The sequence below is a fragment of the Euprymna scolopes genome, chromosome 18 (assembly GCF_053919585.1).
Source record: "Euprymna scolopes isolate OS-2025 chromosome 18, ASM5391958v1, whole genome shotgun sequence".
NCBI classification, from domain to species: Eukaryota; Metazoa; Mollusca; class Cephalopoda; order Sepiida; family Sepiolidae; genus Euprymna; species Euprymna scolopes.
The window spans coordinates 102,315,208-102,328,068 of record NC_136499.1 but is presented as its reverse complement, the minus strand read 5'-3'; the positions used below and the strand labels follow the sequence as shown (position 1 = coordinate 102,328,068).

Below are 12,861 nucleotides of genomic sequence, written 5' to 3'. Positions count from 1 at the left end.
TGTCTTAGAGGCCGCCGGTTTTAAACCGGACTTTTGCAAGTGGATCTCCATAATGTATCGGCAGCCCATGGCTGTCGTGCAAGTGAACGGAAAGCGCTCGAAACCCTTTGTTATCTCTCGGTCGGTTCGTCAGGGTTGTCCGCTGTCGCCCCTGCTTTATGTCCTGGCTTTGGAGCCTCTTCTCCGCAAGCTGAGACATGGGGAGGCAAATTCGGCCCTGCGCGGAATGGCTCTGCCTGGCGGCTCAGCTGCCAAGGTATCCGCGTTCGCCGATGATGTCACGATCTTCGTGTCGGGCTCCAGAGACATTGAGGTCGTGTCGGAGGCACTCACACAGTACGAAAGAATTACAGGGGCCAAGATAAACCGCAACAAGTCGGTAGGACTGCGGTTGGGCGCATGGAGTGGCAACGCAAACCTCCCTGCGCCCTTCAGCTGGACAGATGGCCCGGTCCGGATCCTCGGCGTGTGGTTCGGACCGGGTCTCCAGCTTGACAAGAATTGGTTGGAGGTACGGTCAAAGGTGGAGGCTGCAGTCAGTTCGTGGCTTCCTAGGAAACTTTCCTTAAAGGGTAGAGCTGAGGCGTGCGCCACTTACGTCTTTCCTCTCATCCTTTACCGACTGGCCGTACTTCCCCTGCCTGCACAACACCTAAAAGCTCTCGTCGAACTCTTGTCCTCGCTCCTTTGGGACAGAGGAAGACACTGGGTGAGCAGACAGGTCTGTATTCAACGTCCGTGTGAGGGAGGCTTGGGAATGCCGGACTTGAAGTGTCATCGAGATGCTGAGAGACTGGCCTTCCTGAGCAACTATATGCAGGAGGACCAACCGTGGCACCCCGTGGTTACTGCCGCCTTCCCCGACCTCGTTCTCGACCCTTCCATCGAGAGCCGTCGCAGGCCGCGGGGAGAATCTGCCTACATGAAAGAGTGCCGAGCCGTGCTAAAACGACTACCAAGGTCCAGTGACCTTGTGACTGCTACCCGTAGGGAACTCCACAGGGATCTAGTGAGGGAGGCCGCTGACGACCCGCTATGCGCGCGTTTGGGGTGGCAGCAGAGTGAGATCCGCTCCGCGTGGAGCTGGGCGCCAGGTTCGAGTCATCTGAACAATTCGGAGTTCTCTCTGACCTGGCGATTGGCCCGAAATGCACTTCCACTCAACAACATACAATGCAGTTCTGGGTTTCTGGAGTCGCCCGATTGTCCCCGTTGTGGGACAACGGCTGTGGAAACTACGGATCACGCTTTCTTTGATTGCCGCGAACTCCGCCAGTACTGGTCGTATGTCAGTGGGGTGACGGCTCGCATCGATCCTGAGCATCCTCGCCCAATTACTGTATCCAATGTTGTGGACAACGTGAGGCCGCCGTGGGACCGGGAAAGACAAATGGTCTACGTTACGATTCTGGCCGTGGCGAGAATGGTGATTTGGACGTCGCGTCTGCAAGGTTGCCGGGGGGTGTTGTCTTTTTCTGATCAAGATCTGATCGCGTTCTTTAAACACCAACTACGGGTGAAGATCAGATGTGATAGAAGAAGGCTGCATCGCGCGGCATTTGACAGAAGATGGATACATGTGGCAAGTCTGTGTGTACGAAGAGGAGCCAAATTCGAATACGTGTTCCCCGCCTAGGTGTGGAACGCGCAGTTCTGTAAAGTTAAATTAAACAAGTAGTCTCTCAGCTAGCTGAGTGTGTGTTCCATCCCTCCCCGATTAGGAAGCCTCCAAGATCCCCATCCCCTCTTACCTGCAATTTTTGTTTTTCACCCCTTCCTCTAAATTTTACCCATCTTGGAGAAAAAGAAATACAAACTAACCTCCATCCCTTACCCACAAAATTTTCTTTTCTCCATTCACTCCCATCTAGAGGGCATCCCCACCTAGAGACTGACCCGCAGAAGCGAGGTTCCTTTTACAAACCTAGTGGAACGGGCAGTCTATCAACTAGACGGGGTTGGGAGGGTCCTACTAATCACCTTTTGTTTTTTCTTCCCCCTCCCTCGACACAAATGAATTATTGTTACCATTTTATTGTTATCTTTTTTGTTTTTACACGTCAATAAAAAATGTTTTAAAAATTGGGAGTTACTAGGACGTCCCCCAAGATGAAAGGGTGAATGCGGTATTATGGTGAAAGAAGATACTAGCTGGGAGAAACTTTTGACTTTGTTTAGTTCTGGAGCGACAAGGATGACCAACGACCCCCAAAATCCCCCCTTTTGAGTTGGCCATGTGCCTAAGTTTTTTGTTCACCGTTAATTTTACTGTATTTTTTAACATGAATAAAAGATTTAATATCTCAAAGTGTAGTATCTGTTCCGGCAGATACTGCAAGCTATGACTAGCTATGACTAGCAAAGACCAGATGTGGGGGCAACCCCACATGCCTGACCTTTAACCAGCTCCCATTTCCCACCTCTCGGGAGCTGGTCCCCTTTTTCCCTTCCCCCTCCCTTCACTCCTCACATTAAAAATTGGCCTTGTGCCTAATTTGCTCGGTGGGGGAGCAAATAAATACCATCTGCTTTCTTTAAACACCAACTACGGGTGAAGATCAGATGTGATAGAAGGCTGCATCGCGCGGCATTTGACAGAAGATAGATACATGTGGCAAGTCTGTGTGTACGAAGAGGAGCCAAATTTGAATACGTGTTCCCCGCCTAGGTGTGGAACGTGCAGTTCTGTAAAGTAAAATTAAACAAGTAGCCTCTCAGCTAGCTGAGTGTGTGTTTCATCCCTCCCCGATTAGGAAGCCTCCAAGATCCCCATCCCCTCTTACCTGCAATTTTTGTTTTCACCCCTTCCTCTAAATTTTACCCCTCTTGGAGAGAAAGAAATACAAACTAACCCCCATCCCTTACCCACAAAATTTTCTTTTCTTCATTCACCCCCATTTAGAGGGCATCCCCACCTAGAGACTGACCCGCAGAAGCGAGGTTCCTTTTATAAACCTAGTGGAACGGGCAGTCTATCAACTAGACGGGGTTGGGAGGGTCCTACTAATCACCTTTTGTTTTTTTTCTTCCCCCGCCCTCGACACAAATGAATTATTGTACCATTTTATTGTTATCTTTTTTGTTTTTACACGTCAATAAAAAATGTTTCAAAAACTGGGAGTTAAGTAGGACGTCCCTCAATACGAAAGGGTGAATGCGATATTATGGTGAAAGAAGACACTAGCTGGGAGAAACTTTTGATTTTGTCTAGTTCTGGAGTGACAAGGATGACCAACGACCCCCACAATCCCCCCCCCCTTTGAGTTGGCCATGTGCCTAAGTTTTTTGTTCATCGTTGATTTTGACTGTATTTTTTAACATGAATAAAAGATTTAATATCTCAAAGTGTAGTATCTGTTCTTACTACATGCTGTACTTATGTTTGTAATTTTGTGATATAAAGTGGGGGATCACTTTTCTGTATTAATTTAATGTAAAATCATCACCCACTTTACAACCAGTCAGTCTCAAAGCCATTCAAGTCATTCTCCAGATCCTTCAAGTTGTCTTTGAAGGATTCCAGTTATTTATTAAGCATTCAAGTCATTCTTAAGGTCATTCAATTCATCCTTAAGTTCATTAAAGTCATTCTAAGTCATTTACTTTTTATTTATTTAAGTCATTTCAACCCATTTTTCAGTCATTTTAGTTTATCTTTAAAAATTTCATGTCAATCCTACATTCATGCATTCATTCATTACACGAGAGCATGCGACTAATGGCTATCGGCCTGGTTCTCTTAATCTTTTGTTCTGAAGAAATTTTATTATCATAACAAACCTTTCTGGAAGGTGATTATCTGTCTGGATACAAGTTACATGGTGTATCGTGACATCTCTAAACATATCAAGCCAGACTTCAAGGTGCCAAATGTCCACTTCATTGAGAAATTACTATTTTTTCTACATTATCATAACAAAAACATATTCTATCATCTCCCTGAAATCTAGGCTCTCTTAATCTCACGTCTAATACCCCATCTAACCATAAACCCATAAGGAAGGTAATTTAGTACTGCTCGTCCCATGCAACAGCATTGCAAGTTAAGAAAATTAATTTTATGTATATTTATCAAAGTTATGTATATACAAGAAACACGGGTGCACATAGTTTTATTAATATAGAGATAGTGGGTGTTTTTTATATTTTTTTCACTATATAAGCGTTGTTTAAAATTTTAGAAAACCAGTAAAATACAGAATTTTTTTTTTTAATAAACATTTATTCACTCATTCATTTCATGTGTTACATAATCACTGTGGCCGGCTGTTCAAAATGCGTTTGTTCATAATATATACACACACTGACAGCGAAGTAAAAATCACAACACAGTTGATTTACAAAAATATATTGCTTTTATTTTACACTAACCAATTGGCTTTTGATTAGAAATTATGACATTGTTGAAAGGTGCATGAGGTGGTGCAGTGTTAGGCGGATGTAAGGCGATAAAGAAAATGGTAACGAGTCTGGCTCTCTTTCTGACTGACTGACTCTTTTACTTTGTGACGATTTTATTTATATAAACGTTCTTTTCCTATTGGAATGTTTAATATTTACTTTTTCTATTGTTTCAATTCTTTGGCTGATATCCTCACACATATTTCTGGGTTAAATTATGCATTCTGTTAGACAATGGCGGAAAGTCCTGAATTCTTTACACCGAATCCATTTGCGTGTGTGCAACCCATCGAATGTGTTTTCTTCCCGGGATTGCTTGCCAATATCTAACACACACAGCCACATGATTTCCACCAGATTAGAACGTTTGAAAAATCTCACCGTTAAAACATACAGACTTTACTTTTCTGGTGACTACATGCATAAGGAAGGATGAAGAGAAAGAAAAAAAAAATCACAAACCGTTTCTACTCCTCAAGAAAGTGTTATATAACTGAAAATTCAAACTTAGAAATTCTCACGTCCCGCGACAAAGCAAAGTATTCCATAGTTTTCGATCTGAATCCAGATTTGTAGCATCCCTCTAGTTTCCTCACGGTGCAATCGGATCTCTCTTGATTATCTGCTTCCATTTTTGGTCATTTTTTTTAACATTTCTTTACATTTCTGGATTTTTTAAATGATTGGTTATTTGTATTATTTGGATTCTTCAAACTATTGTTCTTTTTCACAATTTCGGTAGATGTAACCTCCGACCTTTTTCAGGTGTATCTTGTCGAACTCAGGAATGTTTCTATCGAACTCTGGAATTTGGATGAAATTACAAACAGAATCTTTTATTTCCTAAACAGGGGCAGCATGCTCTCGTTCTGTCAGCCATGACTGGATGGAGGTTCTAAGTAATTCGCAATTCTAATTACATCGACTGAAATTTGTAGGAAATGACACTTAAGATCAAAACAGTAGTCTGAAGAATGCAAATATGAAACATTTGTTTATCACTGAAAGTTTGATTATATAAAAAAAAAAAAAAATCTGCGTTTTAGTGGCTTTTTAAAATTACACATTTTGATACAGAATTTATTCAATGTAACCAGTGAAAGGGAAATAATTCAAAACTTTAAAGATCAAGGGAAGTAACTGCAGGGAGATTACTGTGATTGATTTGGCATTTTGAACCGAGAAATTTCTGAATAAAATGAGTCCTCTTTTAAATGGCTTTCAATTAAAATGTTTTTTTCTAAATACGAATTAAATAGAAACGGATTATGCATAATCACTAGGGCTATGACAAGAGAATATTCTTATTGTTTTGACTCTCGAGTATATATCCGACACAGTTAATCACTCAAGGACCACATACATCATTGTATCGAAAATCATAAGATATTAACTGATATATGCTGGAGAGTCAAAAATAATGAAAAGAATATTCTCTTGTCATAGCCCTAATAATCACTCATTGTTTTCTCCTCGGTAAGAAATGTTTGCCATTCGTGTGATGTTGAACTTGTAAAAGCTGATTAGTCTTAGAAAAAAATCAGCCTTTACTTTGAATATTTAATGGCTGTAGCTTGGCTCTTCTTTATGTAAGACTAGTGGAACGACCTGACGTTGCCCAGGATTAAATGCACAGTTCAACTGTGTACTTTTTCACTATGCACATAATACCATATCAGTTTTTTTTTACCCCCCCCTCCCAGCCGTCTAGCCCCCTAATATAGTTGGATGAAGCTGAAATGTAGGAAATGTTTCTGAATTAGTTTATGCACACGTTTAAATTTCATCAAAATCAGATATATGTATTTGAAATTATAAGAGGTTACTCTTTCCATGAAACAATTAGAGGTAGGGGAGCACATAAATAATAGAGGGTAATGTAGAGGTTCACAACTTTCATTGCATTCTTCAGAAAAATGTTATACATCAAACTTAAAAAAAAAAACTCATCATGTCTGTATGTCTGACTGTCTATTTTTTCAAAGTGCATCTCCTCCAAAACGTAAGGTCACAGAGCAGCACATGGCGGGTCAAAAGATTGCATGTTTTGTGGCCCATTCTTTTTTTGGGAGGGGGGGTGTAGCTGGTAAAAATAGCTGCTAAGTGATCAAAATTGAAAAAAATTGGAAGTTTGCAGATGTAAGTTGACTAAACATGTAATTTGAAAGCATGCACAAATGTCCATTTATATGGTCCATTTTTAACTATTTCTTAACCATCTGACGATAGCTCAAATGCTAACGACTAAGACTGTTGGTTTCGATTTTAGCTGATGACATCCAAGTCATGTTTTCTTTGTTTTTTCTTTGCTATTGAAATCACTACTATATATTAGGTACAATATAATAATCAATAGCGAATTGGCTGTATAGTAGTAAATACATAGTCTACAGAAATTAAAATATAATATTGAAGCATATTTTACGACCGGGCAATACCAGTTGGCCAACTAGTATGATTTGAATTTCATAAAAGTAGAATATATTTAAAGTTATAAAGTAGGTTTTCCCTCATGGATCCTTTAAAGGCGCACTTCCATTGTCCTGCCTGGTAAATTTTACATAAGAATATATATATATATATATATATATATATATTTATTTCATGTAGATTCTCTAACCTTTCTTTCTATAAGTAACACACAAACATTAAATTTTATGCAGAGAAAGATTTGGATTATTCAGACCATTGTTCTCACCTGGAGTGTTTTTTTCACAACGTTTTGACCAATGTGACCTCCGACCTTCTCCAGGTGTATCTTATTAAAACTCTGGAATCTTTCTGCTAAACTTGGGAATTTGCATGTAATTTCAAATGAAACTCTTTTTTTTAATCCACGTGGGTAATGTGTTCTTGTTCTGTCGGCTATGACCATGTAAACGTCTTCAGTAATTCACAATTGTATTCTTAGTACCACCCACACTTAGAATTGAACCTTCAGCTTTAAGAAGAGTGTCATTAGATTTTAATTTTCGCCACATAATTTGTCCGTTACGCCACAGATTCTCAAGTTCAACAGAAAGATTCTCAAGTTCAGCAACATATACCCGAAGAAGATCAGAGGTTACATCGGCTGAAACGTTGTGGGAATAACACTCAAGATGGAGACAATAGTCAAAATTATTTATCCTCATTTAAAAAATTAAAGAACGTAATAGATTTATTTCTAATCCAAACAGTGAAATCACTTTCCTTGGTATTTTTTTTTTTTTTTTTTTGATGATGGATTCACTTTGAAATTATGTAGTGTTGGATGTTCTTTAATCTCAGATTGTAACAAAACATCTGTTTCAAGTGTCTTGCTGTAACATTGCAGGAATAAACAAAAATCCGACTCAGCCTTTTTTCTGTGTTAGCAAAAGGCATTCATTACCGTTATTTTCCAAACAATGCCTGCTTCTTGTTTTTTTTTTTTTTTTTTTTTTTTTTTACTTTACTGTTCATTTCATCTGCCATCAGATTAATAAAATCCTGTCATCTCGACGTCAGCTTAAAAGTCCACAGATCCATCTCACTCGTCTTGCACTTTTTTCTCTCCTTGACTACATGCTGTCCTTTTTCCTTTGATGCAAGCTTGTGCACACTTGCTAATTTGCATAATACGTACTCAAAAGGCTTCTGCTGCTAATAGCTTCACTAACTATCCTTCAGCTGCTCTGTTACATTACTTGAAATCCTGTTCTATTGACACATTGCAAATTACTCTGTGGATATTTACATTTTTCAGCTTTTTTTCTTTTCTTTCTGTTAGCTCTAATAATGTGAGGCATTAATAGAACAACAAATAACACCATTATTTGCCTCTGGGGTTTAGTTTACTTTTTGTTGTAATTTACAGCAATTTATATCTAGATGAGGTGCAATTTCCTGATCCACAAAAAAGATCTGGTCACTTTGACATCAAACACCCAAAAAGGCAGAATCAATCTCAGTTTTCTGCCATATATTTCCTCCAATGATGTCATATCCTGCAACTTAGAACTACATGTTTGATGAGGATTTATGATTTGGATTTCCCACCCATAAGTAATCAACAGACCAAATAATCTTTCATGCATACGTGTGCAGGTCTTTATGCATTTTTTAAATTTTTTTGTATTTCTCTGCATCGTTGATGATTCACTTCGTTGTTTCATGTGTGAACATGTTGTTTAGTATTTGTTGATTGTTTTGTCATTTTAACTTAGTTGAATAAACTTCTCATTCAAGTAGAGAGATAAGGAAGTTTGAAATTTTCAAGGTTTTATTGGAGAGCATGAGCTTGGGAGAGAGAGAATTTACTAATGCTTTACTTCTTAAACTTGCTTTTTATGTAACAAAATGAGCGATGCGCAGACGTGTAACAAAGCATGGACACACATGCGGCGGTTATATGCAAATACCGAGCTGTCTGCAAAATGACGTCACGGTAAAGAAAAAGACTATAATAAGGATAAGGATTATGTTAGAAAAATTACAGCAAGAACAAGAAGTCATGCATGGTGGGAGAATTAAAAAAAAAAAAAATTTTTTTTATGCAATTTTCACCCCAAACAAGGCACAGTGCCACTTTGAAGCAATGGGGCTACTATCAGGGACATAAGTTGCAGGAATACTATGTAGGGAGTTGAGCAGCAAGATGTCTGTTCACATTACATTTGAACTTCTGCATGTCAGTACAGTTGGGAAAGCAGAATCCCGGAACGGAGTTCCAAAGTCTAGCAGTTCTGGGGAAGAAACTATTGGAGTAGAAGGCTTTCTCACACCTAGGGATCTTTACTGTGAAGGGGTGGGATTTAGCTGCTTGTTGGGTTTGTCTGGGGTATTTATGTTGAGGGGAGTACAAGTGCTTGTAGTCCGTCAGAGCATTTACCATTAAAATACTTGTAAGACAGGCAGAGGGGCACAACATTTTGTCGATGGGACAGAGGCTGAAGCTTAGATGACAGTTCACGACTTATCAGGTTGGCGACTCCCTTTTGAACCCTGTCCAGGAGTGAGAGACAAGTAGCAGATGTACCAGCCCAAATGTGACAACAGTACTCCATACATGGGCGAATGGTGGCCTTGTAGAGGTACAGGGTACTTTCAGGTGTTAGTAGCTTTCTAGCATGGTAGAGAGATCCCACCTTTTTGAATGAGGAATAAAAGTCATTTCTTAAGTTCTTTTCTTTATCCTATTTGTCTGCTCTGTCTTGTGGCAGCCATTACACTGAGATTAACAATTGTACCAAAAAGTGTGGATGGTTTTGCACTAAGCCTTCACCATTACAAACAAATCATTTGTATAGATTTACAAACAACTAGAGTATCCATCATATATATATATATATATATATATATATATATATATATATATATATATATATAACTGCTTCATTTACTCACATAAAATTAATATACAAAATTATAAATTTATGCGTTAAACTTGAAGTATTTACTTCAAAAGTGCTCAATACGTAGGTAGAGCTACTTAGTAATTTATAGTGTTTTTTTTTTTTGTTTTTAAGACATATCAAACTTTAAATCGACAACTATTTTCTTTAAGTGTAAATTTGACAACTATCGATTATTTTGTGTTCAGCGTGGTTAAGCAATTCATCATGAAGAGACTGCCCCACAAGTAGCATTTATAGATTGCAAATGATGCAGTCAATTTACTGAGAGAAACATTTGATGAACGAATAATTTCACAAAATGAATTTGTAAAGTAGCCACTTCATTCATGCGATTTAACCCCATGAGACTATTTTCTTTATGGCTATATAAAAATCCCATGTGTATGCTGATAAACCAGACACAATAGACTTGGAAGACAATATTTGACGCATTATTGGCGAAATACAACCTAATTTAATTCATAGAGCTTATAAAAATTGGATCTTTATATTACACCATATACACACGAGCTGTGGGACAATATGCCTGAAATTGAATTTAGATTATAAATCTAAAAAAAAAAAAAATTAATCTTTAAAAATGCTGGAAATTAATCTTATATTTGTATAATAAAAACATTGTGTGGTTTATTTTAATTCAAAGTTTGCCACCTCTAAAAAAACAAAAAAAAATACCTTTTTAGATAAACTTTGTTAAAGATAACAAAGGGCTTTTGCTTAATTGAACTTTTTAAAAATTTTTTTATCTTTTTTGTGTGAAAATCAAAAAAATTTAATGAGTTCCATATCAAAAAAAAAAAAAATTAATATAAATTCCATAGATGACATGAACATTTTTGATTCTGTATTGCGTCATCTTTTGGAGAGGAGGCAAATGAATGAGTAGGCTGCAAGACTGAAATACAGAAATCTCAATAGCAGACAATATGGCGCCAGTATATCGGGAGGAATTCTATTTTGCGATTCCTGGTGCTACCAGATTAGGCTGTCTGAAGATATTGGCTTCCAGAGACGAAATGCACCTAACATTGAAGCTTTTTGTTTTTCTATTCCCTTTTGCAAAACTTAATTATTTTCTACAAAAACAACAACCCGCCTTTTCCCACTTTTTCTTTCTTCCCATCTCCCATTTCTCTTTCTACCTCACCTACTTTCCGACTGGTTTCCTTCCTAACTTCAAATGTACCAAACATTAATACTGTAACCCTTTTCCCTCTCCCATTGCAAAACTCATTCATGTGCAGCAGGTGAGGGAAGAAAAACGATAATACTCACTATAAAACCAACCAAATACTACAAACTAGCGATTGAAGATACAAAGAGCTTTAAGAATAAAAACCTTCCACAAAATAACTGGATGCAATATGAATACTATTTCTAAAATAACTGGATTCAGCATTAAATAACCACAATAGGGTTGATATGCTGTAAAACAAAACAACCAAACCAATTTACGATTCATTTATTTCTTTTTTTGCTTTTATTATTAATTTTATTTTTATCGTTGCATTTTTCAGGAAGGATCTCTGGAGCAAGCCATGATGGATGCACTCATCAACGACCGGGTTGACTTTGTACGCCTTCTTTTGGAGAATGGCGTCAGCATGAGAACTTTTCTTACCATTCCTCGACTTGAAGAACTGTATAATACGGTAAGTTATCTGGGAGAGAAAAGGATGTTGTATGTTTTTCTCCAAATATTTTCTTTGATTTTGTCAAAAGAAAAAAACAAAAAAAAACAATCCATTTTCGATCCAGAATTATTATATCGGTTTCGTTTTTTCTTTCAGCGGCAAGGGCCAACAAATACGCTAAGATACTTGATCCGAGATGTGAAAAAGGTAAGTAGCTCTAATAATATTTATTATTCATCAGTAGGGGATGGACAGAAACGATTTTTAATGGAATCGATAAATAAAAGAAGTAAACATTGTGTTGCACTATCTTGTTGTCTCCTTTTTTTTTTTTTTTTTTTTAACTCACAATTGATAGGTCATTTCTCTCTTTCTCTCTCAACTGATATGACATGCTCGTCCTTTTTCAGGTATCACATGAGTCAATCTTTTTTCACTCTGTCCTCATTTTCAACCATGCGTATCCTCCTCTTTCTGTCAAAGAATAAATCTACTTTGGACTGAACACTGTCATTATATTATTATTCCTATGAAACTAAAGCACCCTCTCTCTCTATATATATATATATATATATATATATATATATATATATAATTACACACCTCAAGTGTATTAACTTAATTCATTACAAATTGTTTCAATTCAATGTATAGGATAAAAATTGCGGAGTATATTTGAAAAGTTTAGTATCGATCATAATTTTCAAAAATTCATGTCAATAATTCTCACGTAAAGTAATTTTTAAAGAGTTGCTTCCCTTGCTAACTTTTAAAGAGTTGCTTTCGACTGGTTCAACGGCGTATGGATTTGATAGAACTGATTAAAAATGAAATTATATGGAGGAAAATTTCTCCAGTTTTTTCTTTTTTTTTTCTTTCTTTCTTGCATTTTAATAATGGTCATCCAGTAAACAATGATTTCTATGAATATGGTAATTATTTTTTGGTGTTTCTTCATTATTAGAGCGAAAATGGAAAGTTGTAAAAATGAATTTTTATTAAAAACGAATATTATCTACTTACTTTTAAAGTCAATTTCAACTAAAAGCAATTTTATCTACTTAATACATGTACTGTGACTATTTCGTGATTCAGTGACATCTGCTATTAATAGACAGACCGCAGTTACTTCCCCTCACTTCATGCTATTCATTTATGTATAACTTGAAATTTTATTTTGAAAATAATTTTCATTAAAATTTTCGTTTTTCATAATGTTTAGATATGTTACTAATTTCAACATGGCAATTAGGTAGATACCATTGGTTTTTAATGAAATTTAATGTTTCGATTTTTGATTTTCACCCCTGTAACGAAGAAACATCATTTTTTTTCCTCTTATTTTGAATAGTAAGGCAATCTCTAGAAGAATGGACTAAACCAATGCCAAATAATTATAGTTGGCAGCAAAATAAGCATTGTATTAATTTTTTTTTTTTGTACTTCAA

At 37.1% G+C, this 12,861-nt stretch overlaps 1 protein-coding gene across 3 annotated transcripts in view; it reads left to right on the top strand.

Annotated features, from left to right (window-relative positions):
- The window catches only part of LOC145297722 (transient receptor potential cation channel subfamily M member 3-like), a 790,615-nt gene that overhangs the window by 622,406 nt on the left and 155,348 nt on the right, over nucleotides 1-12,861 (top strand). For all 3 annotated transcript variants that reach the window (XM_080143937.1, XM_080143936.1, XM_080143938.1), the window contains 2 exons: nucleotides 11,297-11,431; nucleotides 11,570-11,620. In XM_080143937.1, coding sequence (XP_080000063.1) covers nucleotides 11,297-11,431; nucleotides 11,570-11,620 — 186 coding nt within the window. The remainder of the gene's footprint in view (nucleotides 1-11,296; nucleotides 11,432-11,569; nucleotides 11,621-12,861) is intronic.